The sequence below is a fragment of the Labrus bergylta genome, chromosome 4, assembly GCF_963930695.1.
Source record: "Labrus bergylta chromosome 4, fLabBer1.1, whole genome shotgun sequence".
NCBI classification, from domain to species: Eukaryota; Metazoa; Chordata; class Actinopteri; order Labriformes; family Labridae; genus Labrus; species Labrus bergylta.
Window position 1 is genome coordinate 10,705,538 of NC_089198.1, and position 26,760 is coordinate 10,732,297.

The following is a 26,760-nucleotide window of genomic DNA, read 5'->3' on the forward strand; positions in this document are numbered from 1 at the left end:
TCCTGAGGGAAATTCTGGTTTTACTCTCAGAGGAGTGGAGTCTTTTACCTGCTCTTTTATAATCTAATATAACAAGGAGTGGAGTCTTTTACCTGCTCTTTTATAATCTAATATAACAAGGAGAGGAGTCTTTTACCTGCTCTTTTATAATCTAATATAACAAGGAGAGGAGTCTTTTACCTGCTCTTTTGTTCAGCGTCTTGAGAAAGCATTTGTTATGAGTTGGTGCTTTTTAAAAATGAAAATATAGATAATCTTAGTAATAACAATAGTGAGAGGATAACATATGATTCATGACTTTTTGTGATTCCATCCATGCTCCCATCATTCATAGATCAAGACATTTAGGTTTAAATGACAAATAAAGACAAATTGGAAAAGAAGCCATGTTTATTTCCTCATCAAGGCATCACAATTGGTCGCTGATTTCGAGCCATCAAATGATCACTCCTTCACAAAAATTGAAAATCTTCTCGCAAGATGCCACATTTTTCAGAAGTTATCGTTAAAAGAAACCTTGTCACAATGGTACGAAACAAAAACGAGTGCACAGCCTGAGTACCAGCGCTTTTTGTTTTTGTTTGTAGAAACACAACATTTTCTGACTGGATTTTTTTTTTTTGTTGATCGATATGCAGAAAAGTGTTTGTCAGCCGCCCCCAGACTCTGAAGGGGGAAATTCTTCTTCTTTACCTCCTCCGCACCAATATCACAACATGTGAAATTGAGTTGAGTCTGTCACTACATAAACCTGTGAACATGTGTGTGCTGGGACTGAACAGTATAAATATTTAGGTTGTTGTCATCTTCCCAGAACCTACAGTTCAATCGAAACACTTCACCACACATTTCTGGATTTGCAAAACCATAAAAATTTAAATGTTACTACTTGTTCACCAACTCAAAAAAGTGGTTTCTTATCATTAGAACTGATTGATAAGTTAAACTACAATAAGACAGCTACAGTATTGCACATACCATTGCAATCCTCACACACACATTTACACACACGCTCTTCATTTCCGTACACACTGAATCCCACGGTCAGACGCTCACACATTTATTCACATATACATATTCACAATCAGACACGCCCGCTCAATTAATGGTCAAATAATGCTCCATGTTTAGTGTCTGTCCTGTGACACGGTAAACAAAACATTCTTCGACAATAAAAAGGGGGAAAAAAAAAAAAAAAAAAAAGCTTAAAAAGAAATATTAACATCTTTTCCATTGGCAGGGCCTGCTGGTGCCTGACCAGTGATTTCTGACCCTGAATGAGTCCAGATCCATCCAGGCCGGTCCAGTCCTCATGTCACGTCTCACCTGAGTGAGTCCACAAACATGGAGTCGTCGTCTTAAAAAAATAACCCCACTCTCTGCTGCTGCTGCTGCTGCCTAACCTTTCTGTGTACCTACACGTGCTGCGTTTTTGAAGAGAAGGGGGACGGTCCATGTCTGGTTCGGGATAGGAGTAGTAGTTGTGGTACAAGTAGTAAAAGTAGTAGGAGTAGTGGTCGTGGGCCTGTGGTTCCTGTTGGGGGATCAGTAGGTGGCGGTGGCGGGTTCCCTCCCCGCGCTGAAGAGCATGTCGGCCTTGGAGCTGACGATGTACGTGATGAGCAGGGACGAGATCAAGATGCCGACACCCACGCCCAACGTCAACATCTGAGACGGGTCAAAAGAACAGTTAGACCTTTTTTTTTTTTAAACTGCTTTAAATACTTTATATGGTTTTTATACGCCATTGCTTGATCAATATGAATGTAAAAAAAGATGTAATGGACGGCAGTGCTTCGAGTGCTGCCACAGAATCTCATTTTGAAAAGGGCCGATAACAAATACTCTGTCATGTGAGATAGCCAATGTGTGTTAAAGAGGACATATTATCCCCCTTTTCCACCTTTTCAAACAGTCCCTCAGTGGTCTAAATGAAACATCTGTGCTGTGCTTTGATTAAAATATAACATGAATCAAGCACCAGAGGAGGTTTGTGACCCTGTATAAACCAGCTCTCTCAGAACGCTCCGTTTTGGTGTGTGTGTCTCTTTAAATGAAATGACCCCCCCCCCCCCACCCACCCCCCCGAGGCGGACATGCGTAGCAATTTGTTCTAGGCTGGGGGTGGAGTCCATGGGTGGAGATACCAGGGGAGGAGAGGGGAGGGGATTTTTTTTTTTTTACCAGAATCCAACTTGTGACATCAAAAACTGAGAAAATTTGAAACAGAGCATTTCTCTCTGTGTTGTAAGACTTATACAGACCAACAAAGGACTGGGTGGGTTTATTTCACATTTTGTAGACACTCAGGTTACCCAAATATATGTTCAAAAACACTGAAAAAGTGGATTTTTCAAAATATGTCCCCTTTAAATCTGCATTAATCCTGGATACATGTGTGAGGAGTGAAAAACCAAGTTTACCTCCAGTTCATGACTGGCCACGAGGAATATGCGTCCTTTGATGGTCTTCCACCGGGACTCTGTCCACGTTGAATATTCTTTGGAGGTGAACTCTCGCAGGTCGAAGGCTGGGGAAAGTGCTTTAGACAGGCGGACGGTGGAGCGGACGCAGAAACCCTCCCTCTTGGTGCTGTTGGGAGGCGCTGTGCCTTGAACCCACATGTAGGTGTACATCTGAGGGAGGAGGTAAGGGAACTTGAGTTAAAGGCTGCTGATGTTTAGTGTAATTCAGAATGAATCACTCATCAGTTTTAATCCAGCGTTTATATGAATCATTCTATTTAAAACAATAACTCAGGAAGTTTGAAGATGTGATCATGGACTTGTCATCCACATCATCTCTTCTCACTTTTTATTGACTAAAAATATTACATTTTTCTTTCTTTCCTTTGTTCATAAATGTCTTACATGTTTGCTCTCTGTGTCCTTCTCGTCCTCTCTCTGGTTCTGGCAGTCGTTCTGCGTGATGTTTGGGGTGTTTCCAGTCAGGTTAGCCAGCAGGTACTGGACCAGAAGGGTCGGCTCACTGGACTGCTGGTGGACGCCGACATAGAAGTTTGTCGGCCTGTCAGCTGATGAACAGAAGACGAGAAAAATTATGTTTTTTTTTTTTGCTAAAAATATTGTGTTCAAGATAAGCAGGACCAGCAGTGTTCACTTGAATGAGTGTATTTAATATTTTTTTAAAAGGAGGAGCTTTCACCCTCACTTACCAAGATGGCTCATGAGGTCAGAGGGGACAATCTGTTGGAACCAGGAGTTATTCGACCGAACAAGAAAACCATACAGCATCCCGGTCACCTGAGGAGGAGAAAACAGTTAGACAGGGACAGAGTTTTTGTTATCAGTCAAATAAAAGTTGAAGTTGAGGAGAAAGATGTAGGAAAAGTGAACTTGTAGAAAACAATGGATAGTGTGACACACGTGTTATTGATTCTAAAATTGAATCCAGCAGTCTTACTATTTGAGGGTCTGCTTTGATGCTGCTGAGCTGAGATTCTGCTCCTCCGGCCTGCATGTAGAGAGCCCGAGCTACCAAGGTGGCCACCTCCGTCAGAGCCTGACAGACGCACAGAGAGAAAGACAGATCACATTCATTACTTTCAAACCACAACTGTATGAAGTTCTAAATAAAAAATGAAATAGTTGCATCATATAGGCTTCTTTAGGGCTTGAATATACTGCCTGAGAAGTTTTCAATTCAACATTTTAAACCAGATTTTTCAAATAGAAACGAGACGATGAGAAAACAATGAGAAGGGAGTGACACGACTACCTGCTGCTCACAACTCTCAAAACTTTTAGAACGGCTTTTAAAAGAAGAATACATGTCAGACAATTTACTCCATTCCTCTGATGATTGACAGGTGGAGTTGTTACTTCTCTTTTATATCTACAGCCGGACGTAGGAGAAAGACAAACAAGAGGCCTTCGAGTGCTGCATCAATTTAGTCAGAAACAGACAGGTTCATAATCACATCAGAGGAAAGAAGAAAACTTTCAGTCATCTGAAATCAAATCAGATGACATCAATCTGACCAAAGTGAGAGCAGAAGTAGTTGTGTGGCATAAACATACAAACACATGACTCTGGTGAATCTTCGAGATGTGCAGACATACCTTCGCCGTGTCAGTGACAAACTCCAGCTGCTCCTCTGCTGTCAGGTTGGACGGGTAGGAAATGTTCAGGTACTCCGCATTATCGTACATGCTTTCATAGAACCTGCACACAGAACAGGAAAACGCAGTAAGGAAACATGCAAGATCCTTCAATGAAATGAAGGAACTGGCATGTGTTCAGGAGAAAGTCTGTGTCACCTGTTGGTGAAAGCGGACCGATGATCCTCAATGACGACGCCAGGGATTGGTCGAGCTCGGAGGAAACGTTGGAAGGACGAGGGCGGGAGGGGCTGAGAGAAACCCGGCTCTTCCACCGAGACGTTTCCACCCGCAGCAGCCGACTGAAAGTTATTGATTAGCTTCATCATCTGAAAGAAAACATTCGAGAAAAAAATGAAACACACCACAATGCACAAACTGTTTCTAACCTCGACATCCGTTTGTACTTTTATTTCCCAGGAACATCAAAATCCTCATCCAACTTTTCATTTTATCGAATTTTTCATCCAAAAGAATCAGAGTTCATATGTTGTGGCTGTGGTGATGAATGAGAAGCTGTATGAGAACAGAGCACGGAGACACAAACCTCCTCATTGACGCTGCTGTTCTTCCTCGACACAGGATCAGAGTGAAGCCAGAGCTTTGAGTCAGCGCGCAGTCCGACCTGTGGGGAACAAATAACACACACGGTAAGATAAACACAATAAAATAACATTCATTAAGAATCTGATTTTATTGCGATGTTTTATATTTTGTTGAGTTGTCTGATTTTTTTTATTTGTTTTCATTTATGTTGATGTTGTTCTTGTGTTTCTTTTCTTCTGGGTGCTCCTGCTGAAACGCAATTTTCCCCTTGTGGGACAATGAAGAATCTGAATCTGAATCAGAGCAAATAGACTTCACTGGTTTTATGTTTAAGGTTCAATGTGCAACATCAGTTTAGCTTAACTGTGAGTGTTGAAAATGGGTTGAGAGGAAAAAAGTAGAGAAATCCGATGCTCTTCAAGAACAGGGGAAAGAATTCAAATAGCTAATAAAAAAAGTTGACTGCCCTGATGACACAGTGTGAAAACGTAATGGATTAATAAAGGATTTCTATACGACATCAGAGTGCCTCAGACTTTCAGTTTAGACTGCCTCTTCACACTTATTAGCTATTTGTTTTTTTAAATGTAGTAGTAGTATTATAACAAGAGATCTTTTAAATGTTTTTTTTTCCCTGTCAAACGTAGAAAAGAGAGAAAAGCCTCCAAACCCTCTCAGCGCTTCTCAGAAGTAGTAAGTTCAAGAAATATCACCTGAAGACGACCGCTGGTTGAAATGTTTTGTTTGTTAAGCTTTATGTGTCATTGAGGGAGTGTGGGGACTTTCCTGCTTCTTCAAACTGTAATTCAGGTCGCCGATCCCCTGCATGCTGTGCATATATCCACCCTCCATCGTGGTAAAAGTAATCAATTGAATGCATTTAATTGTTAAAAAGAATAGTTACCGCAAGTGTTAGACCTTAAAAAAACCTCATTGTGTACATAGAGTACCAAAAGTTGGCAGATCAAACAAGAAGCCTTCTTAACTTTTAAACAACATCTTGATGTCCTTTAGATACTCTGGTTTTAAATAATGTCTCTTTAATTGTGACCTTGAATCACTAATCTGTAGATGATAATAATAAAGTACAAAGTCGTTTTCTGGAAGAGTCTATAATACACACCTGTCCAACCTCCACTACTGAGTGGACATTGTCCAGGTCCACTGTGAACTGGTTGTTCTGCATATCATACACCAGCCTCGAACTGCCAATGTAGTCGAAGGTTTCCTGAAATGACAGAGACAGAAATCATGAGCACTGCTGAGTGGACGATGTTACAGATGGTTCATATCAAAAAAGGTGTGGAAACAACTGACCCCCTGAAAGAAGGTGTAGAGGATGGTGCGGTTTGGCGGGGCCTCCTGGGTGATGTTCTTCAGAGCATGAGCGGCCGCAAGCAGAGTGACAAACCCGGAGACGCCGCTTTCTGCTCCTGGAGCGATGTCGAAGAAAAAAGACCTGCTGTCCAACTGAGGAGAGAAACAAAGACAGAGAACAGAGACATGGGGAGAGGAGATAAGAGGAGAGCCATCAAGCAGGGGTCACATCTGGTTTAACTCGTTCAGATCTACATGCCATGACCTGTTTTTTTTTTTGTTTATGGCCTTAAACTATGTGGAACGCAGCCCATCCTGTAGTTTGTTTACCTACAATGTAATGCATACATGTTTAAACAACTAATAGACGGGGTCTGTTTACATGAAAACAAAACAAGAACAAGCAGAGTTTCAGCTGTTGATAAAGAAAGCTGCAGGATTATCCCGATCGCTTCCAGTTTGATACACTGCTAACTTTACTGGAACTTCACATTAAAATCAATTTACTCGAGGCGATTGATCCTGAACAGCTGCTGGCAGCATGTTCGAGGTAAAGGACAACACACACACACAAACACACATTTTGGAAAATCGAAAACCTGTTCTGAAAAAAAAAAAAAAAAAAAAGAATAATGCACGAAAGTTTGCAAACATGATTGACACAACATGAGATGGTAGTTCTTTTCTCTGTGACTCACCCTGGCTGCAGCTATGACCACACTCTCCCACATCTTGTGGCCCTTGACTGTGTTGTTGAAAGGCCTGGTGGAGGCCCAAACGTTATAGTCGCCCAGTGGGTCACACACCATCTCTAAAGGAAAACAAAATCAAGACCAAGTTGTATGGCATCAAAATGAATAATCCCACTTTTAGATCCCCTTAAATAGTAAGAGATACAGTTTTAGATTTCTTCATGTTGAGTAAATACCTGGGCTGATGCTGAAGTTGAGGTCGTTCCTCCTCATGCAGGTGGCCGTGTCGGTGACGGCGGACATGTGGGAGTAGAGCTGCATGGCACACAGCGGGTACTGAGGAGTGCTGCCGTTCACTGCACGGTTATGATCTAAGTAGCACTGCAAACAAGGGAAAGCACACACATATGAAACCTCTTTGTTTGTGGGTTTTTTTTTTACTGACAGAGGAACCACAACAACGTTACTGTTTTTTTTTTTCTTCTTTTGGAAAACCTCAAATAGTTGTCAATCCCTAGAACAAGTTTGAACATATAAAAATGGGTCTGTAGCTCTTGCTCAAAGGAGCACTGGAAGGTTTGGCACAGAAAGTCTCTCACTGTCTTTATAAGACTTAATTTATCACTTTGGAACAGAAGCGGCCCCGACACTGTCAAACCTGAAACTGTCAGTTTGAATTAAGGTTTCCCTCGTCTACCCCGTCAACGTTTATGCAGCAGCAGGTAGCTTAAAGTTGTTGTTTTATAGCAAATTTACTCTTAACTCTCTGGAGAAGAAACAAACAGTCACTAAAAACACCTCACAGAGCGTTATAAAGATTGGTTTAAATCTAAAGTTTGCCAAAATCTATGATCTGAAACTGAAAGAGGAAGCCTGTGTTGACCTCTTTGGTTAAGAAGTGTTAGCTCTATTGTCTGTTCACATGAAGCCTGCAGAGAAAGACAATCCTAAACACATTGGTACTGCATGAGATCAGGTTTATTATAAACCTGACACATGATCCGTCTGTTTTTGTCACATAAAACAGTCGAGGAGAAGCTAATGATTTGTGGCTTCTTCTGACAAATGACATAATGTGCCTCGACATGTTTTATTTGGAAAGAAGACGCTGCAGAAACAGATTCATTGGCATCACTTCTTCTCCAAACCAAGTTCAGATCTGACTTTACTGCAACTGTACTGATTTATTACCGGGGGCAACCGGGAAACATTCAAACAGTGCCGTGATGAACAAAGTTCAACAATGCAATGACTGTAAGAATAAAGTTACTGCAATGAAATCGATAACAGACAAAATATCTGGTTTTTATGGTGACACGTTACCTGCCGGATGACCCGAGTGTCATCGTCGTCTTTCAGGGAGAATATGGGGAAGTCGTACTCCTCGTAGGACAATCCGTTTCCCAAAGGGTTCCACACCGTCATGTTACAGTGAGCCAGGGCGGGATCGTAGGCATCTGTGTACACACCTGAGGGCAACGCATAGAGTGCATGTCAGCAGCTGTAACACTTAAGTGTGTACCAAATAAACATGTTTCTTTAAATCTAAGTAAACTGGCATGAAATTAAAAAAAATAAAACATTCAAATTCTTTAATAAAAAGGTCAAAGGTAAAAACTAGCGCACCTTTCAGCAAGAGACATCAAAACACCAGGCCTCAAATAATGCTAAAACTAAAGATTAGCCGATACTGATTCACTGGATATTCCAATATCAGCTGATATTATCGGCTTGGGCTCTACTAAAGATTAGAATTGATCTGTAATCTACAGTTCAAGTCACCTAACTTTTTATTTTGTGGTTAATTTGGATTAATTAGGCAATAATGACTCCATGGTTTATAGGAAGATTTTGGAATATGCTCCAGCTTAGATTAACTTTCAGGATTGACTTTTCCTACAAGTAATGGTGGGAGAGGATCATGGGAACTGTGTTTTTAGAGTTATCTGCCAAACTGACTGTCAATTTATAATTGTTTCTTAAAAAGAGGGATAGAAAACTAAGAAATATAAAAGTGTGGAATAAAAATCCACGCTGTAGGTGAAACAGGACTTTATGGTGAAGCTATAATGTTACAGAACAAAGTTAACAGAACATTAAAAAAAACCAGGCTGTAATTACATGGTGTAGTTCTCCAACCTACAATTATTTTCTGTAACTGATGTAACACTGAGGGACTAGTCCCGACAGGTAAACCCCCACCCACCTGTGTTCTCGTTGGGACAGGAGGTGTGCGGCGAGAAGCCCTCTGGAGGGTTTGTATTTGGTGCCACCACAGCAACGCCGGCCACCCTGCTGGAGCCGTTCTTCAGCTTCATCATGACGGACCTGAGGAGCACACAGGCGGCGCGGGGGGGGAGTAAACGATACGGGTATAAATACAGGTGAGACGTGGGTTTGAAATCTGGTGTGAGTTAATTTCCTCAGGGTTACAGACAGACAGAATTTATGGTACATTTCTGTGACTGACACTCATTGGGATGTTCTTGAGGTTCAACTCCTCCACTTCATCCTATGCTTAATAGAAAAATGTGCTTCTATAAGTGAAAGACTTTAAGGTTGTATTTATCAAGAAACTCCTACACACATCTTTCTGAATGAGATCATGTAAATCACAGCCTCACGCTCACTAAAAAACTACTCAAGGCACTCCCTCTGCAGGTTGAGATATATGCCAACTGTACCTGGTGAAGAGCGGGTACTCCAGGATAACCAGATACGGAGGATTGCGACCGGTGCGCAGGACCCAGTCTAGGTTTTCCTCTGACTCGAGGACATGGAGCACACCCACATCACCGGACAAAGCGGCTGAAATCCAACAGAGATTATGCAACATTAGCTTCTGAGATACAAACAGCAGTAACAGAACAATATATCCTACAAGCGTGTACATCAATGTGTGTGTCATATGACTGCTCAGGATTTGGTTGTAGGGGTTTTGATGGAGCAGCTGATGGGGCGTTTGTAGTATGACCGATGTTTGCACCGTTAGATAACCAGATATTAATAATAGGAAATACCCGTTTATCTGTAAACAGTGTGATGTCATCTTCTTAAGAAATTATTTGTAAGTTCGAGAGTTGAAGCTTGAGCTGCCTGGAGCGGCACAGACTATTCATTGAAATCACTTTATCTAACAGAGGAGAAAGCATTTCACTACAAAAACAAATAAAGACACTGTGCAAAGCTTTGTCGCTGTCCAAAACACATCTCGGACTACTGCTGTATCACTTTAGTCTATTGCTTTACTCACACTGGCATCCTATTTGATGTGTTGCGTTGAGAAGTCGAACACACGGGACAGTGTAGTTGAGGTGTATATAAATCTTCTTTTCCACTGAATTACAGCTGACGCCTGCAAAGGGAGAAATCACTTTAACAACTGCACAACACGAGCAACGTGACTTCAGGACAAACATGACTTTTTTTTTTTTTTTACAAAAGCAGCACAGCAAGATCAAATAACATTTCTATCACAATTGAATAGTTCAGTTAAATAAATATCTACTTTCTGTTTGCATCACTTGTTCTTCCAAATGCTCCTTCCCCTCTAGCACTCAATGAAAAAGCAAATTACTTTCTGCTATAAGGGCCCCTAAGGTCTAACAAACTTTCAACCACAGCAGTGGCTCAAATGTTGCACTGACAGTAGGAAACATCCCTAAAGAGGCCCCATCTGAGAGCACTGATTCATCCATTATTCCAGCAAAAACTTAAGATTGTGAATGAAAGTCACAAAAGGATGAAGATACATCATCCGTCTGGAGGTTGAAAAAAAGGGAAAGAATTAAGTGGAACAGATAATGACAATTAAATACAATAATAAATACTGAAAGCTGCAAGTTTAGCCTTAACTTTGGAGGACAGACAGTTATAAAAACTAACTTCCACTGAAGTTAGTAGTTACACTATTAAAGGTGCACTATGTAGATTTGGTAGTGAAATGTGAAGGTTGGAGAAGTGAAACAGTTCTATGCTTTATTTCCTGAAATAAATACACAAACTTTACTCAAAAAGAAAAAAAGGGTCCCTGAACACTGTTTGGAGCTAAAAAGCTACCAGGAGATTTACGCTTTCACTGTTGCACCATAAATTCTAGTGTATCATTTTAAAAGTCCCATATTATGTTTTTTCTGGTTTTATATGCTCTTTAGTGTGTTTTCCAAGTGTCCTGTGCATGTTTAGGCACATCTAAGTGCAAAAATTCAAAGTCTGCAGAAACACGGCTTCTCCTACGTCCTCCTGTTAGCTGTAGCATTAGCCGCATGTAACGCTCGGTTCTAGCCCCCCTCGATAAAAATGTGTCAGTGCGACGTCTTGTCAGTGTGAGATCACTGATCTAAGCTCATTGGCTCGTTGTGGCAAGCCCAGCAGCTCATGTTGAAATTTCCGAGAAGCGTGCTGAGCAACTGACCAATAACGACAGAGCGGATCGGCAGACCAATCAGAGCAGACTTGGCCCACGTGGGGTCTAACAGTGTGGGCTCAACAGAGTGTAGCTGACGGACTCAGAGCGTAGAAGGAGCAAGGAGGAGCAGTACATGAAAACAGACACTTTTTTCAAACTTTAGCTATTGTGAACATACAAAAGTAGGAACATAGATTAAATATACGAACCCCAAAAAGGGCAGAATATGGACTCTTTAACTTCAAACAGTTTTCCAGTGACCACATCTTCCTCTGAGGACAGTTTGTGTATCGAGTTATGAACATATACCACAGAATCTGAACGTTTCTCCAACTTTCACATTTCACTACCAAAACTCCACAGTGCACCTTTAACACTTTTTATCCAGTCGATTTGGTCGTGGGCAGTAAACACTAAACATGGTCTCTAGGTGCGTTCGAATTGTCCTTCCTATCTCCTTTCACTATCCACTTTACCTTAACCCCGGAAGCATTTCAGTGGCGGCCATGGGATAGGATACACTGGACCATCCTTTACCAAAGGAGACGAGATACGACGCCCCACAATTCCTCGCGGCCGCAACATTTAAAGCGAGTCGTGCATCCGACCGTTCACGAACATTAACGATGACAGAAAAGTGAGATCACGTAAGTTATCATTGCAATAATACGCCTTGAACAACTTTCAACAATCTTTAACCCGTAGGCGAACTATGAACGTTTTATTCAACATACTTCATTCAATTCAGAATGTTTTGTGCTTTTCTTCTTGTCTTACATAAATGTAATAATTAATTTCAAACTTATGTTGATTTCTGAGCGAACAGGAAGCTGATGGTTTCACTTTTCTTACTTGTAGCCTGGTAGTCTATATTTCTTTTATTTCAATCCTGACCTCGTGGTAATCAGGATTATTTCACCGTTAGAGGCACAGGGGAAAGTTTTTTAGATGCGCTTTTTGTAGTCCATTTTTGTAACAGTGTAGTTTCAACACGACGGACTCGTGTCATTAACCTCCGCCGGCCCGTCACATTTAATGACGTCGCCTAGTGGAAAAACCTCATGACGTTTTCCCCCGTTGTTAAGGTGAGGAGGATAGTGAAAGGAGATAGGAGGGACAATTCGAACGCACCCTCTGTGAATGACATTTTTAGAGTAAAGTTTACCCCGTCAGATAATTTATAACACACATGTTGGAGGGGCCCCCTGTGGTTGGAGGGGCCCCCTGTGGTGTTTTGAGTCTGGGCCCCCCCAGCAGAGGTTAGACTCGCCCCTGCTGAATGCACCAGGTAATCCTACATCTCCTATAGTGACTTCATTTGTGTTTGGTTCTGATTAAAACAAAGACAAAAGGGTAGAAACATGGCCTGTAGTTCTGTGTGATGCTCTTTGTTTTAATCCTTTGAGCTCTGCTCGGCCGCAGCCCGGAAATCACGCGAAGTCACGCTGATGCTGACGAGAGTTAAAGAGGGCAGAGCCGACCTCACGTACTTACAGAAAACTCTTTAAAAAAAATACGTATTTCAAAACGTACGGGGTAAAATACGAAGTTTAAGTTGACGGCAATGAGCCAAGAACTGTTGCAAAGTTTATCCCGTTGTAAAACACGTAGTTAAAAACCGGCAAATAGGAAGTGAAGCTAAACAGGGGAGGTTTCTTTTGGTTAGCGCTGATTAGCTTAGCATCCGGCTAGCTCCGAGCAACAAAGAAGACAATCAAAGACAATCAAGCCCGAAACGGAAACACACACATGAACATGAACAAACACGTGTCCACATGAAGTGTCAACGCTGTGCAGCTACAACTTACCGATGAAAAAGCAACAAACCAGCAAATTAACCATCCATTTGTTCGACTGCAGCTCCATCTTCCTGGTTTTTGAAAAAGCTGGAAAAACACAACAGTCGGTGTTGCCGTGAAAACTGTCCGGCGGGTTCCGCTGTTTGGTTCCGCTTTTTCCGGACTCGAGTCAAAATGGCAGCGACTTCTCTTTACTGGAAATATTTATAATTTCTGTATTTTAATTGATTTTAAATGTTTGGTTATCAAGATGTATATTATTTTAATGATTTTTATTTTTTATTTTTTTTTAATTGTATTTTAATGAATCAATGTCATGCAAACCAAAATAGTGAGTCAACTCATACCAGTGATGACTCAACCCTGTGGTGCCCTTTGGATATCACATGTACTGTACACGTTAACCATGAAACCCAATATCCTCTTTTATCATTGGCCATAAAGCAGTGCCTACGTACCACATCAAAAACACACATACACTCTGCATCTCCGTTGATAAACAGGCATCTTTATTGTCGTTGTCATCCAGATACAGAAAGCAGTGCTGCTCACATTAAATTATTTATCTCATACAAGTCAGGAAAAAAAAAAGATAACCAGTAAAGTTTCAGCCACAGTACAGAGATGACACAGTACAAGAAAAAGCTTTTAGCAGGATAGGTGATGCATGAAATAAGACGGTTAAGAAGGATTAAAGCGGTTTTAACATCACTGTGAGCAAACCAATATATCGCTGCTTTTATTTCTCATTTTCATTATTTGTGTTATTTCTACAGAGTATAGAGGTTGTGTTTAAACAGAGTTGCTCTTCCTTTTGTCTTCTCTGCTTCTTCTTAGCGGAACTGAAGGGGACTCACACGCAGGCCGATGACGTCCTTACCGATCTCAGTCGCCTGGAAAATAAGGGGAAATCAAAGATTAGAGGTTAAAAGAAGGAAAGGATAACAACATCATCTCTACAGCTTTTTTTTTTTTTGTTGGCATTTTGCCTTTCTAATGTAAAGTAATGGTGGAGGAACAGACATAGACAAAAACTACTAGGAATACAGATCAAGTGGTATTTTATTAAAGGCTGTACTTTTTTTTATTTTCATTAACTCTACTTCCTCTCGTTTGAAGAGAAAATAGTTTCAGTAGCAATGAAAAATGTGTGTTTCCTGACCCACAAATAAAATATGATTAACTGTGTGAGATCATTTTTTAAATGTGCTCGCAAATCTTCATCCACAGATGCAGCCCAACATGATACGGTCAGTATTCTGCAGATATTATGAAGTGAATTAAATTGGTAACATTTGCTATTAAATTGTGAATGTAACTACAATAGGGAGTATTTTTTCTTAAAACCTTCCTTACTCCAATCGTCTTGAAAATGCACTTCTTTACGAGGCTAAAATAAATGCTAACTTGTTCTGGGGAGTTTGTTTTTTTTCCATGTGTGCACACCTGTGCCTCTGCTGGACCTACCTGTGTGACCCTGCAGATCTGTCCTTTGTATGGAGGGCAGTAACAGGCTCCAGAGAGAGGACACTTCTCAACAGGGCGTCCACGGTACAGAGGAACGAAGGAGGCAGCGCACAGGTCAAACGGATTGTGGGGATCGTAGTTCAGCTGGTGGGCGTCTGTCAGAGTCTTCTCACAGGCTGACAATATCTTACGGGTCTGAAAGGAAAAGAGACGTTTCACATTTTGGTGAGAAATGAAAACAAAGACAATATGGTCCAATTAAAAAGAAAGGAATTGTAAAAAATAAACAAAACTACTGCTTTGTCACACTACCAACCTGCTGTGCAACATCTGGTTTGGGCCCCAGCTCAAGCAGGCGGCGGGCAAAGTTTGCGGCCGTCTTGAAGTTACGCAGCTTAAAGAAGAGATTCAGAGCTGTGCGCAACACCAGCACCATGTGGACTGGCTGGAGATTACAGTGGGTGAAGTAAGCAGCCATCTAAAAAAGAAAAAACAGATATACATGAGAAAATTAGACTCCAAATGAGTAGTGTGAGTGATAATCCATTTGTAGACAAGTTACAAAGTCTCAGATATTTACCTCACACAGCCTCTTCTGCTGATCCAAAGTGTCTTTAGGCAGCTTCTTCCTCTCGGTCTCCATCGTCAGACCAACGATGTACTCTCTGCAAATAGTGATCAGCTGCTGAGCCTGAAACAGACACACAGGCACCAATCCCACCGGTCAAATATGTACAGGTAAATAAAACCAAGTGTGTCCTTGTGAGTGAATTGCATTACTTGATTTAAAAGTAAGTATTATTTAACACAATATGGGTTTTAAAGGAGTGATTGCACACAGTTGCAGTGCATTTATGAATGAATCTGTTATGCGATTCCCGGCATGTTAAGTGCTTACCTCTGCAATCTCTTGTTTGTTATCGACCACCAGCAGAGGGACAGACAGAAGGATCACTCTGAAGCGCTCAACAGCTTCTTCAAAGCGCCCAGAAGTGGTCAGCTGGTAGCACTGCTGCAGGCGGGCGATGAGGTCGGAGAGGCGCAGGCCCACAGCTGGCAGTCCTTGTTTTGCCCCACAGTCCTTAAAAAAAACATATTATTTGAAACATTTAGATTCTCTTTGATGAGCCAAAAAAAAGAAGCAGGAACACAAGTAAGAGAGTCAATATAAACTAATAAGGACTTCTCAACTTAAAGACTCCAGAAAGTAAATCCACATTAACAGCTGTACCTTCCAGTTTCTCTGGGGTTGGCTACGCAGGCAGGGCAGGGAAGGCAGCCCCAGGTAACAGGTGCGCCCTCTGGACAGCGTCTGCATGAACAGCGTCTTGTAGGGGCCGAAGCTCACGACTCCCACCTGGTCGTGGAGCAGCTGTGATACCGCAGTTATAGGGTAAAGGTCAGTTGAATGCAGGAAGTTACGTCACAGTACCGTCATCCAAACATGCCTGAACCACACAAAAAAAAAGAGAAGGTATGTACATACTCTCGTGGCCGTTTCGAAAGAGCCAGCCAGGATGTGATCCACCGGCAGCTGGGAGTTGTTGCACCACATCTGCGTGGGACTCATGCCCTTGGTGGGAGGAACGAAGAAGCCGTCTTCTGCTCCTCCACCTGCCGCCGGCATGTCCTGGTGGTGGGGAGGAAGACATCGTATACATGATTATCTCATAGCAGCACACCAGGAGGATTGGTAGTAGACTACAGTAGAGTGGTAAAGGGGATCACTTTCATGTCTCTGAGGATGATTGGTGACTTATGAGGAAGACACAACAATAATCTATCATCACTATTCTCATGCCTGATTTTTGGTTATGGGTTTTTTTTTTTTTTTTTTTTTTTTAAACAGTGCATCTGCTCTCACCAGCTCGGGAGGAAGGTCCAGGTCTTCCTCCACCTCCCATCCTCCTCCCTCCTCTTTGCCCACTCCTTCCTCTCCTAATCCTTCCTGGGCATCCATGAAGCCATCTGAAAAAAAAAAGAGAAACAAACAGAGAAAAGCAGGACAGGTAAACATTCATTCATAAAACACAAACATATTGATTTTGAGGTTGTTGTTTTTTTTTTTTTTTTCATAGTGATGATGCTTAACGTACCTTCATCCAGCTGAAGCTCAGCATCGTCTCCCCAGCCCTCGCCTCCCGGAGCTTCCATGTCCAGGTCTGCGGCCATCTGACCTGCCTTACCTACAACACAAATCCACTGTTCTCACTCCGGCAGAGTCAGCGGCAGCATGTTTCCACAACTTATACGAGTAATTTCATTTCATTTTGACTTTCATCTCTTGGAAAAACATTTCTCACTCGTGTAAGAACTGTAATAAGTGAAACATGTCACAACTGATCACTGCACATGAACACTGTACTCAAATGTTCTGTAATTACATGAGGGGATAATGTGCGTTTGTTTGTATGGATCTGTCCAGACCGATGACTCACCCTTTGCTGCGATGGCTCCCTCAAAGAATCCCTTTGACACGGTGAGCAGAGGCCAGTTGGTGTCCAGAGGATTGATGGGTGGAGACGGCTGCAGCAGCTGAGCGTTGGGATCGACCTCCGGGACCTGCAAGACCCACAATCAAGATCATCGAAATGAAGCATTTATCAGTTTACAGTAGAGTAGTTATTGTTTATTCCAAGTATTTAAGTATTTAGTGGTGTAAGTAACACACCGTCTCCTTCTCGGGGTCAAAGGTCTCCTTCAGCGCCTCAGCCTCTTCATCCAGCCCATGTGTGGCTGCAGTCAGGTAAGCCAGAGACTCTGGAAGCAGAAGGTGCCTCATGTTCATTTCTTATTACATTGTTGACAGCATAAGAAAGACTTTACAACGCCTCAATCTGAGTATTCTTTTAGATGAAGGTGAAACTTGAACTCACTCTGTCCACAGTTCTTCAGGATGCGGACCCTCTCACTGACGTCTCCCAGGTAGAGAGCAGCCTGGTAGTGACCGCTCATGTCCTTCCTGATCTCAGCTACATTCAAAGAAGACACGCAAATATTAGATTTAAGTCAAACGACACACAAGATATACAAACTCCCAGTGAGCCTCCATCTCTCACCGATCTTCATCATCTTGCGCAGCTTGGCCAGGTTGCCAGTGATGAGGTAGAGGAAGGTGAGCTTGTCAAAGTTCTTGGTCCTCTGGTAGCACATTTCAACGACCTGGTGGTGTCCCTGCAGCAGTGCCGCCTCGCCCAGACGCTCCCAGCAGCTGCGCTCATCCAGAGCCTTAGCTGCCTCCAGAGCCACCTGGAAGAATGGAGACAGAGAAAGGGTTAAGAAAAGTGACCTTTAACGCAGAGTGAGGGAATCCAAAATACAGCAGCATGATGATGTACGTATCCCAACAGGAAACACAATACACAGAAGTGCATGTTGTCCAATATTACCAACATTTTCCTGATGGAACAGTTTTTCCTCACCTCGATGTTTCCACACTCCAGAGCCAGACTAAAGCGCGTCTTCTCATCTTTGACAAAGTGCAGAGCCACCTCAGGGTAACCCTTCTTCTGCAGGTAGGCGATGATGGACTGGCCCACCAGCTTAGCGTTACGCACCATGTGGAGCACCTGGAGGGACACAGGAAATGTCTGTTAAACTATGAACTAAGAGTTAAAAAAAAAAGACTGCTATCCATGGAAGAAGAAGTTAACCCCAATAAGTCATTAAACGGCACAGCGACCACGGACTCACCTCATCGTATTTGCGATTGACCAGAGCCAGCTTGAAGCGGTACTCGGTGGGGTCGATGGTGAGGACGCGGGGCCTGCACTCTCTGTCCAGACAGTAAACGCTGTTTCCTCTCACACGGGTCACGTAGATGGGGAGATCCAGGGTCCTGATGATGCCGTGGTCACTAGGGGGACACACACACACACACACACAATGAAAGCGCTGTGTTAGAAAATTATCCATCATGATCATTTTGACATGAAATGTTGCAGACTTCCTTTTTCAGAAAAGAACAGAGACATCTAAAACATGACATATTGGGATTTATTCTACCTTATTCTACCTATAGCACCATCTAAAGATTTTTAAAATTATTTCAGCTACAAATACGCTATTAACACGCTAAGTCTCTGTAGTTATCGTGTTTTGTTTAAAATGCAGAGGTGGTAAAACACACCTATATTTACCTCTTAAAGATGCACACTGTACATGTGTACTTGTGAACCTTGAGCAGCAGGTTGCTTTGCACTAACACTGCACCATCTAAGAAAGTCCTCAGATCTCTTTTCTGCACATCTAGTTTGCAGATCAAAGTGTAAAACAGCTGAGGCCCTAAACTACTGATGACTGACTTCTCTCAGGGTCGTGGTGAATGAGAGGTTCAGATGAGCACGTACCCGGAGGTGAGGGCGTATTTGATGTGGTTGGAGGTGGTGTAGATGAAGACTCCGCTCTCGTCCCAGGCTCCGCTCTTCACGCGGATGTTCTCGTGAATGTTGCACAGACTCTCCAGCTTGCGGTTGCAGATCATGATGGCTGAGGGATGAAAAAAAAAAAAAAAAAGAGCAAAGAGATTTATACTCTGTGTTTGTTTGTTTTTTTAATATCACTAAAGATGCATGTCAGGTGTGTGCTCTAGTTTGAGTCATAGCATCATTTTCAAGACTAATTCTTTAAGGTCTTCTAAAGTCTAGAGTTTAAAAACCACACAACTGTGCAACCGATCCCACTTTCATACAAACTAAACGCCTGAAACACATCTTCCTCTTCTTGGAGTAACTCAAACGTTTACGCTGAATTTGATGCAGAAATTCAATTTGAGCAGGACTGTTTGCATCAGGAGTTACAAAAACATGTTTTGCTGATTATTGGAAGCAATTTCTCCAGAAACCTTTAGAGCAGCCTCATGATAAGCAGCGGTGAAATTAAATTAGTGCCTGCCACTGGATTCTTCTGATGCTGTCTAAAGAAGTCTATAATGTCAGAGAGATGTTTCAGAGCCTCAGTCAAGGCATCACAAACAAGAAGATAAGAATGCTGTGACTCTGTTCTGAGTATCTGTGTTTTTATCCAAAGATATTCATCTTTATCTACCCACCGTGTTTAGCCAGCAGGGCCACGTGGCTGGTGTCGGCGCTCCACACCACGTACTTGACCTTGGCGATCTTGACGGTGGCCAGAGAGCGTTTCTGCTGCACATCGAACAGCGTGACACCGTCGGCATCGCGCAGCAACAGAGAGCCAGTGCCGGCGTAGAAGATCTCCTCGCAGCTCGGCACCTGGACCTTCTTCACGATTTCGTTCTTCAGGTTCTTAATCAGCAGCTGTAAAAAGGAGAGAGAGAGATGTTACATGGGATCATACTCTTTTCTGTTTTCAGTACTTTTTAGACCTGTATGAGGACTTACAGAGTGCATACGGTCCAGGACTGCAAATCTGTTCCTGGCCACCCAGACTGCGGTCAGACCAGAGGACCTCTTCCCCTCAGGTGCTAAAAGAGACAGTCACTTTTAACAACATGTTGCTATCTAATGAAGTTCTTAAAGCATAACAAAGTCAGAGCAGTGATACAGTGAACCAAAAACATGAAACAAATAAAACATAATCACTTTATAATCATACAATATATGTGAGTACCTTGTAACAAAAGTGATAAAAAAAAAAAAAAAGTTTACCATCAGGGTTCTGAGAGTCGCTTTCTTTGGGAATAGAGTACAGGTCATAGGTGCTGTTCTCCAGGTTTGTCGCCCTCTGCAGGAGGTTAAAAGTATTACATGAAATATACAGAAAACAATTCGCTTCACTGAGAGATTCAAGTTTTGAGCTCCTTAATCAAGAGATTCTTACAGTGCAAAGCAGGACAGCGTTCTCAGCCGGGTTGTACGACATGCTGAACACCGGGAACTTGGACCCACTAGGAGAAGACCATGTATAAAACACAGCATTGTTACACTCAGTAGGTATAAAATCTTTAACAAAAAGCTTCAAATCTGGAGAATAATGGGTTGGAGTTGACCGACCTGCGAAGCTGCATGACAGCCGTGTCCTTGCTGCTGTTGAAGTCCAGCTGGCGGAGGAAGCGGTCCTTGACGTAGTACAGCATGTTGCCGTGCACGGCGTATGCTGGACGCTCACGCTCCAGCTTGAACACAATCATGCCGCTGTCGTGACCTGAAGGACAGCGTAACAGTCACATATACATGATTTCACAGTTAGGGGTTAAAGGTCGCCCTGCTGCAGCAACACTCCATGGGGATCGTTTTTTTAATATAACAAAATGCAGAGGCTCCACCTACCAGCAGCAAACAGGTTGAGGTTTGGGTGAGCACCCAGCACCCAGAAGCGATCATGGTCCCGGCGGAAGGTCTGCACTCCAGTCCGTTTGGACATGTCCCACACACGGATGCTCTTGTCCTCGGAGTTGGACAGGATGAGCTCTTGGCGCGGGTGGAAGACGGCACAGGACACGTTGTTGTAGTGACCGCGGCACGTGTCCAGCTCCCATGCCTTTGATTCTGAAGGGTGGGGAGGAAGAGACCATCAACATTAACATTTCATTTTTAAACAGAGGGTGTTAGCTGCACTCATATTCATACACACTGCAGTGAAATAAATGGAGATGTGAAATAAATGTTGCTGTGAGGGAAGCTGGTGTGTTGATCCATTGTGTTGTGGTGCTCATCCTTTGGGTTTATATTTATTATAAATGATCCATGCTTTGAATTCATATAAATATCAGAAAATGTCAACAGGAGTTCAGATATAAAAGGACACTGGGCAGCAGACTGGAAATTAACATTTATCTTCTGAGTCTCTCACCGTTCATTCTCCAGATTTTGACCTGCCTGTCGTCGGCTCCAGACACAATGAGGGGCATAGTGGGATGGAAGGCGGCCCAATTGACCCCGCGGTCGTGACCCTGGACATAAAAAAAACACAGTCTCTCAAAACCAGGGCTGTGACGATACAGAATTTTAAACTTAGAATCTAGTATACTAGTATAAATTAGACAGCATCGATACCTGTTTAGATAGCACGGCAACAAAAATAGAAGTCCTAGGCAACTAATAACTGGCCATTTCTGATTTTTAATCAACAAAAATGACAAGCTGTCTTAAATAATAATAATGTCTTGAATGCACAAATATATTAACTAAGTTTCAGTACCAGTTTCAGCAGCAGCTTTTGAAGATTTGTACTTTTTTTGAAAGCGTCTGTGCTTTTCTGAACTATCGTTAAAATAATGGAGATTGTATAGTTCCAAAACACATTGCATCAAAAAGTAGAGAAAAGTATCAAATATTTGAAAACCTGACACAAAACTGATCCTAAAAAAAGAAATAATAATAATAATAATAATAATAATAAGATCCTACAGCTGTGCCCGCAATGAAGAAATTAAAACATCCTCATTAGAACAGTATCTGCCCTCACAGAAACAAAAGGAACTTTGTGTACAAAAAAACATTGAAATAAAAGTAACTATTACTCTCCAGTTGACATTTTCCTCTTTCATCAGACACGGTGTGACTGTGTCTGGTTCTGTCCCAACTTTCCATCTCTCTCTCCACATGACACTCCCTTCTTTACTGATGTTGAAGCCCAACCCAGGTGGACTAATTTTATTTCCTGATTTCATTTTTTCAACCTCAGGAGTAACAGCGCAGGTCTTAAAAACACAGAACTGCCCATGTTTGCTCTATTTAACCCAAAAACACATTTAATTAGTATTTTCCATGAAATCGACAGAAACTTGGAAGTCAGTGACAACTTGGAAAAATCTCTTCATAATGGTTCGCTTGTTTCTCTTTTGGCTTTTCACCAGAAAGGTACATGCCAGTCTTTTAAAAACTGAGGTGGTATAATTTCATCACTACTGGTGTCACTGGAGGCATTTTGGAAATATTGCAGCTTAAGCCAAAAGAACATTAAAGTGAAAATACTTAAAAAATAATATGATTTATTTCCACCAACTAGTGCAAATAAAGAAACCTTTAAAGGAGCACAAAACCCTGAGGCATTCAGAACAAATTCTGACACCCACCTGTTGAGTTAAAAGTTGCTTAATTCTGCACAAATACAAAAAAAACCCTGACTAACACGTGGAACTGACTGCTCACCTCGAGGACATGCTTGACCACAGCATCGGAGGCACCGAACAAGTCGACACCAGAGATGCCGCGCACCTCCGTCTCCACGGCGCCAGGAGACAGATTCTTCTTCCTCAGACCTGGAACCAACATTCAAGGCAACGTGTGCAAGGAGGGAGCCATATTTATGTTACACAGGGCACAACCACAGTACAGGGGAAGAAGAAGACAAAAACAAGATCAAAAAATTATCAAATTATAAAATACGAAGCAGTGGAGAAGAATGCAAGGAGGGAGAAGTGTTGGACCACTGAACACACACACATAGGGTGGAAACACAGCAACACAACCTCTGCTCTCTCATTTACCACACCGACTTGAGTCTGGAAACAATCATGGCTGTAACCGTACTGCTGATTGGGTTAATGAATCACTGGCAAACAGATGAATTACAGTTACTCATGAGTTGATTGGAGAGCAAAGCGAGAGACAGATTTCTTCCCAGACTCAAATGAGATCAGGAAAAAAGAGAAATGATTGAGAAAACACAGCGTGTGTTGATGATTCCTGCCCATTAAAGCTATGTGGTGAACAGATGGTTCAACAGCATGAAGGGACGTGAGTGTGGAGACGGCACTAGGAACCCCATGTGCAGGTGTGGATGTTTCCAGGCAGAGAGCATGGGATCAGGGAGGACGCAGGGAGCGTGTGGATCTTGGGAGATGTGGGGATGGAGTGGGTGGGTGGGTGGGGGGGGGTTGGCGTTGTAAAGACGTGCTCTGATGGGGCGTTGGATGATAGGAATATGAGGAGGTTTGTCGTTTTCTTTAGAGGCTCATGCATGCTTCTGCACACGACTGAGCGAGTCACATGCAGAGTTAAAAAAGAACCTGACATCGTTTAAGGTTAGGGAATAAGTCGGTGACTTGAAGCTAAGAGAAATATAAACACGGTTTGTATATTTCAAGTAGTAGAGCCAGCTGTGCATCTTTCATGCCATGTGAGGAGGGAAGGGGGGGTACAAATATTTCAGTATCAACAAGGTTAACTAAGTATGAGGTACAGTTTAAAACCAGTTAGTAATGACAGTTTTTCTTGATGCAAGTTAATAGCAATATGGGATGCAGTATAGACTTCCTGTAATAAAATGAAGAGTGCAAAGGAACTTTTCTGTGTTATACTGGTGCCGTGCAAGTAACAGAGTGAGTCAAGTATGTCTTGTTACGATGTTTTACAAACCAGAAGCTCATTAAAAACTGTATGAACGTCTGATATCATGCTTAATGCCATAAAATATGAAAGCACATGAATGCACAGGGACAGAGGAGAGAGTTATAGATCTGTACGTTATGCACGTTCACATGTAAGAAAGTGTTAGTACAAGTGAGCAAATTAACAGTTAGTAAGAAGATAACAAGAAGCAAGAAACAAAATCAACAAACACAGATTCCAAGAGCATGCAAAGGCAACAGAAACACCTCTCCTACTTCCTATTCTTGTGCTTTTAACTGCATCCTATCACTATCAATATGTTATCTATTCCTTCATTCAGAACACTTACCTGTACAGTATGTCATTAATGGAATGCCATACTGTGAATTTGTTCTGACATATCTATTCCTCTTTCTGCCTTTCCTAAACGAGAGGTGTTTCTGTAAACGGCCCACAGAGTTTTGTCCTCTACAAGTAGGAGAGGAAGAAGAGGCGATGCTTGACTTGACGTTCATCATCCCGCTTCTTCCTCATCCTTCATACCACTCTGCCCTCCCAACAACCCCTTCCTCAACCCAGAACCACTGTCCTCTGGTCCACCGTTGCCCGGGGCTCTCACCAGAAATATCCCACACTCGCACGGTCTGATCCAGACTGGCTGACACCACCAGGTCCTCCGATGGGTGGAACTGGGCGCACATCACGTAGTGGTTATGGCCAGTCAGCACACTGTGGACAGGGAGCCAAAGATTTTTAGAGCACATTTGTTTTTCGCCTTGGCAATGACCATTAAAATGATTGATGTTCTGAAAGTTTGAGCAGTAATTAAAGTGTTGCTTGATTAAGACAAGATATGAAATCAAATTAGATTACAGAGCTTCATTTTAATTCCTTTTGAATCTATTTGGTAACTGTTTAAAATGTGTTTCTCAGTGTGTCTTACCAGACGCAGGTCCTGGACTGCCAGTTCCAGATGCGAATGGTCTGGTCGTCTGAGGCACTCAGGATCCAGGGGTACTCCTACAGAAAAGGGGAATGGTTGCAGTAAGTGTTTGTTTTCTGGTATAAACAGGATGCAGGGTGTGAGATGAGACAGATGGAGTTTCAGGACAACTCACATGGTGGAAGAAGGTTGTTCTGATGTAGTCAAGGTGTCCGAGGAGAGTGAAGAGGCAGCGTCTCAGCTTGTAGTTCCATACCTGTTCAAAAAGGGAATGATGCTTTAGCATATCTGATATAACTCCACAATTATAGAAAACAACAATGCAATAACACGGCAAGAACAAACTGTGTAATGAACAGAACATTGTTAAAGCACAGAGCATCCTCAAGGACAAACAGCACCCAGCTCATGCTCTGTTCAGGTGGAAGAATCGGGCTAGAACACATATAAGGTATGTGGCTCAGTGGGTAGAGTCGTCGCCTCTCAACCGGAAGGTCGAGAGTTCGATCCCCAGCCGAGCGACATGTCCGATGTGTCCTTGGGCAAGACACTTAACCCGGAGTTGCTCCCTCTGCTTCGGTGGTGTATGAATGGATTAGTACTCTCTGATGTACGTCGCTTTGGATAAAAGCGTCTGCTAAGTGAATTGTAACGTTGTATAACGTACGACATCACAGGCCAGAGAGCATCTCCCGCTACCACAACAGCTTTTTCCCTGCTGCTGTGAGACTTGTAGCACAGGACATTAAGATCACCCCCCACACCTCACAGTGCAATACAAGTGTGCAATAAACAAAAAACGAATTATATAATGTGAAAAATATGTGTGCAGTAACCTCAGGGGCAATAAGTGCAAAAAGAAAACTTATTTATATTTTCATTTCATTGTACAGTGTTCCCCTTGTTATGTTTTTGGTATTATATCTTTGCTTTAATACAGAGTATAACTTCTGTACAGTTTATTTTAAATCACTTACCTGTTACTACAACTTATTTATTTTTACTTTTTTTTGTACTTTTCTATTTTTTTTTTTATATATATAATTTTAACTTTTGTTCTTTATAATGCTATTCTATTTTATATATAATTTTTTACTTTTTTTGTAGAAGCTGACTCAGGGAGAAACACACAAGAATTCCCATGTACCTGTCCTGCACCTGCACCTGTGCAAATGACAATAAACATCTATTCTCTTCTAATAACACATCTCTTATAACTTATTCACACATAAAGGACATGTAAGTCCATCCTTTGCAGAGGTGTTATCATTAAAGAAGTACAGTAAAGTCAGGTTGATAGAAACAGATCTGATGAGGTGTGAAGAGGAGCCTCACCTTGATCTTGTAGTCATCTCCTCCAGACACAAACAGAGGCTGCTGTTTGTGGAAATCAATTCCTCTGACGGGGCCTGTGGGCAAAGACACACCAGCATAATAATCACACATCCACCAGGAGCACAGACATTAATATTCACACATCAGACACGCTGCTGTCTCACCATCATGCTCATCAAACTTATCAATCAGTGTGCACATCCGGTAATCCCACAGCTGGATGACCCCGTTGTGCAAACTGGCAAGAACCCACGGCCTCTTGGGGTGGAAACTCAGGCCTGAAATACAACATTATATAATCAAATATCTCATAATACGAGCTGAACACACAAACACACGTCAGGATGAATAACTAACACTGTCAACGCCAGGGTGCTAACGCTAGCCTACATGCTAGCAGCAGTGGGATAACTCTTACCTTTCACACGGGCCGACTTTGTCTCAAATTTTGTTAACATCGTCGCCTGATGAGATACCAAGTCGTAATGTTGATGATAACTCCAGAACAGAGCAGTTCAAACACTTCAGAATACTCCAAACAGGTGAGCTCAGGCGGCCGGATCGCCTTCGCTCTGTTAGCTGATTCTTCCTTTTTTTCCTGACACGTAGCCCCGTTTTGTCTTCCGGTTTGGAACAATAAAGTTTTGCTGTGAAAAATGTGACGCGGAAAGCTCCACGGCGGCGGCGGATAGAAATACAACACATAGAGCTGGACTGTCGTGAGTCATATTGTAGGCGCTACTTACTTTATAACGTTAACTGATCTACATACTCCATTTCTTTTCAGAAAGCGCTATTTGGCATTAATGTGACAATATCAAGCACATTATAACCCTACAGTCTATGATTATAACGCAGAATACAATAATAATAGAAAG

At 42.3% G+C, this 26,760-nt stretch overlaps 2 protein-coding genes across 2 annotated transcripts; both read right to left on the reverse strand.

Moving 5' to 3' along the window:
- Window positions 1–372: 372 nt before the first annotated feature.
- Window positions 373–13,032, reverse strand: ncstn (nicastrin). Its single transcript, XM_020651955.3, has 17 exons — window positions 12,893–13,032; window positions 9,930–10,031; window positions 9,361–9,484; window positions 8,883–9,004; window positions 8,000–8,145; window positions 6,913–7,057; window positions 6,683–6,795; window positions 5,985–6,137; window positions 5,791–5,895; window positions 4,669–4,746; window positions 4,281–4,450; window positions 4,083–4,185; window positions 3,424–3,522; window positions 3,176–3,263; window positions 2,871–3,034; window positions 2,424–2,636; window positions 373–1,668 (listed from the first exon to the last, which is right to left on the reverse strand). Exons 1-17 carry the CDS (start codon window positions 12,948–12,950, stop codon window positions 1,546–1,548), a joined length of 2,106 nt encoding a protein of 701 aa, XP_020507611.2. The 5' UTR covers window positions 12,951–13,032; the 3' UTR covers window positions 373–1,545.
- Window positions 13,033–13,371: 339 nt separating this feature from the next.
- Window positions 13,372–26,495, reverse strand: copa (COPI coat complex subunit alpha). Its single transcript, XM_020651953.3, has 30 exons — window positions 26,301–26,495; window positions 26,047–26,160; window positions 25,883–25,956; window positions 24,723–24,803; window positions 24,548–24,624; window positions 24,224–24,333; window positions 22,423–22,532; window positions 21,122–21,221; window positions 20,599–20,817; window positions 20,323–20,473; window positions 20,150–20,216; window positions 19,978–20,053; window positions 19,711–19,793; window positions 19,401–19,626; window positions 18,700–18,838; window positions 18,044–18,206; window positions 17,773–17,919; window positions 17,410–17,599; window positions 17,227–17,322; window positions 17,022–17,110; window positions 16,789–16,912; window positions 16,447–16,536; window positions 16,215–16,318; window positions 15,837–15,980; window positions 15,582–15,722; window positions 15,249–15,431; window positions 14,931–15,041; window positions 14,667–14,828; window positions 14,351–14,545; window positions 13,372–13,776 (listed from the first exon to the last, which is right to left on the reverse strand). The coding sequence occupies exons 1-30, from the start codon at window positions 26,338–26,340 to the stop codon at window positions 13,717–13,719; spliced, it is 3,666 nt and encodes a 1,221-aa protein (XP_020507609.2). The 5' UTR covers window positions 26,341–26,495; the 3' UTR covers window positions 13,372–13,716.
- Window positions 26,496–26,760: the final 265 nt, after the last annotated feature.

Bases quoted from the DNA above. Each gene is read 5' to 3' on its own strand.
- ncstn (XM_020651955.3), bottom strand. From the start codon at position 12,950: ATGGAGCTGCAGTCGAACAAATGGATGGTTAATTTGCTGGTTTGTTGC. The intron at 3,264-3,423 runs GTAAGACTGCTG...TCTCCTCCTCAG, and splicing joins TCAAAGCAGACCCTCAAATA to GTGACCGGGATGCTGTATGG. The intron at 1,669-2,423 runs GTAAACTTGGTT...GACCCGTCTCAG, and splicing joins TGGCCAGTCATGAACTGGAG to ATGTTGACGTTGGGCGTGGG.
- copa (XM_020651953.3), bottom strand. From the start codon at position 26,340: ATGTTAACAAAATTTGAGACAAAGTCGGCCCGTGTGAAAG. The intron at 17,323-17,409 runs GTGAGAGATGGA...CTTTGAATGTAG, and splicing joins GCGCAAGATGATGAAGATCG to CTGAGATCAGGAAGGACATG. The intron at 14,829-14,930 runs GTAAATATCTGA...TTTCTTTTTTAG, and splicing joins AGCAGAAGAGGCTGTGTGAG to ATGGCTGCTTACTTCACCCA.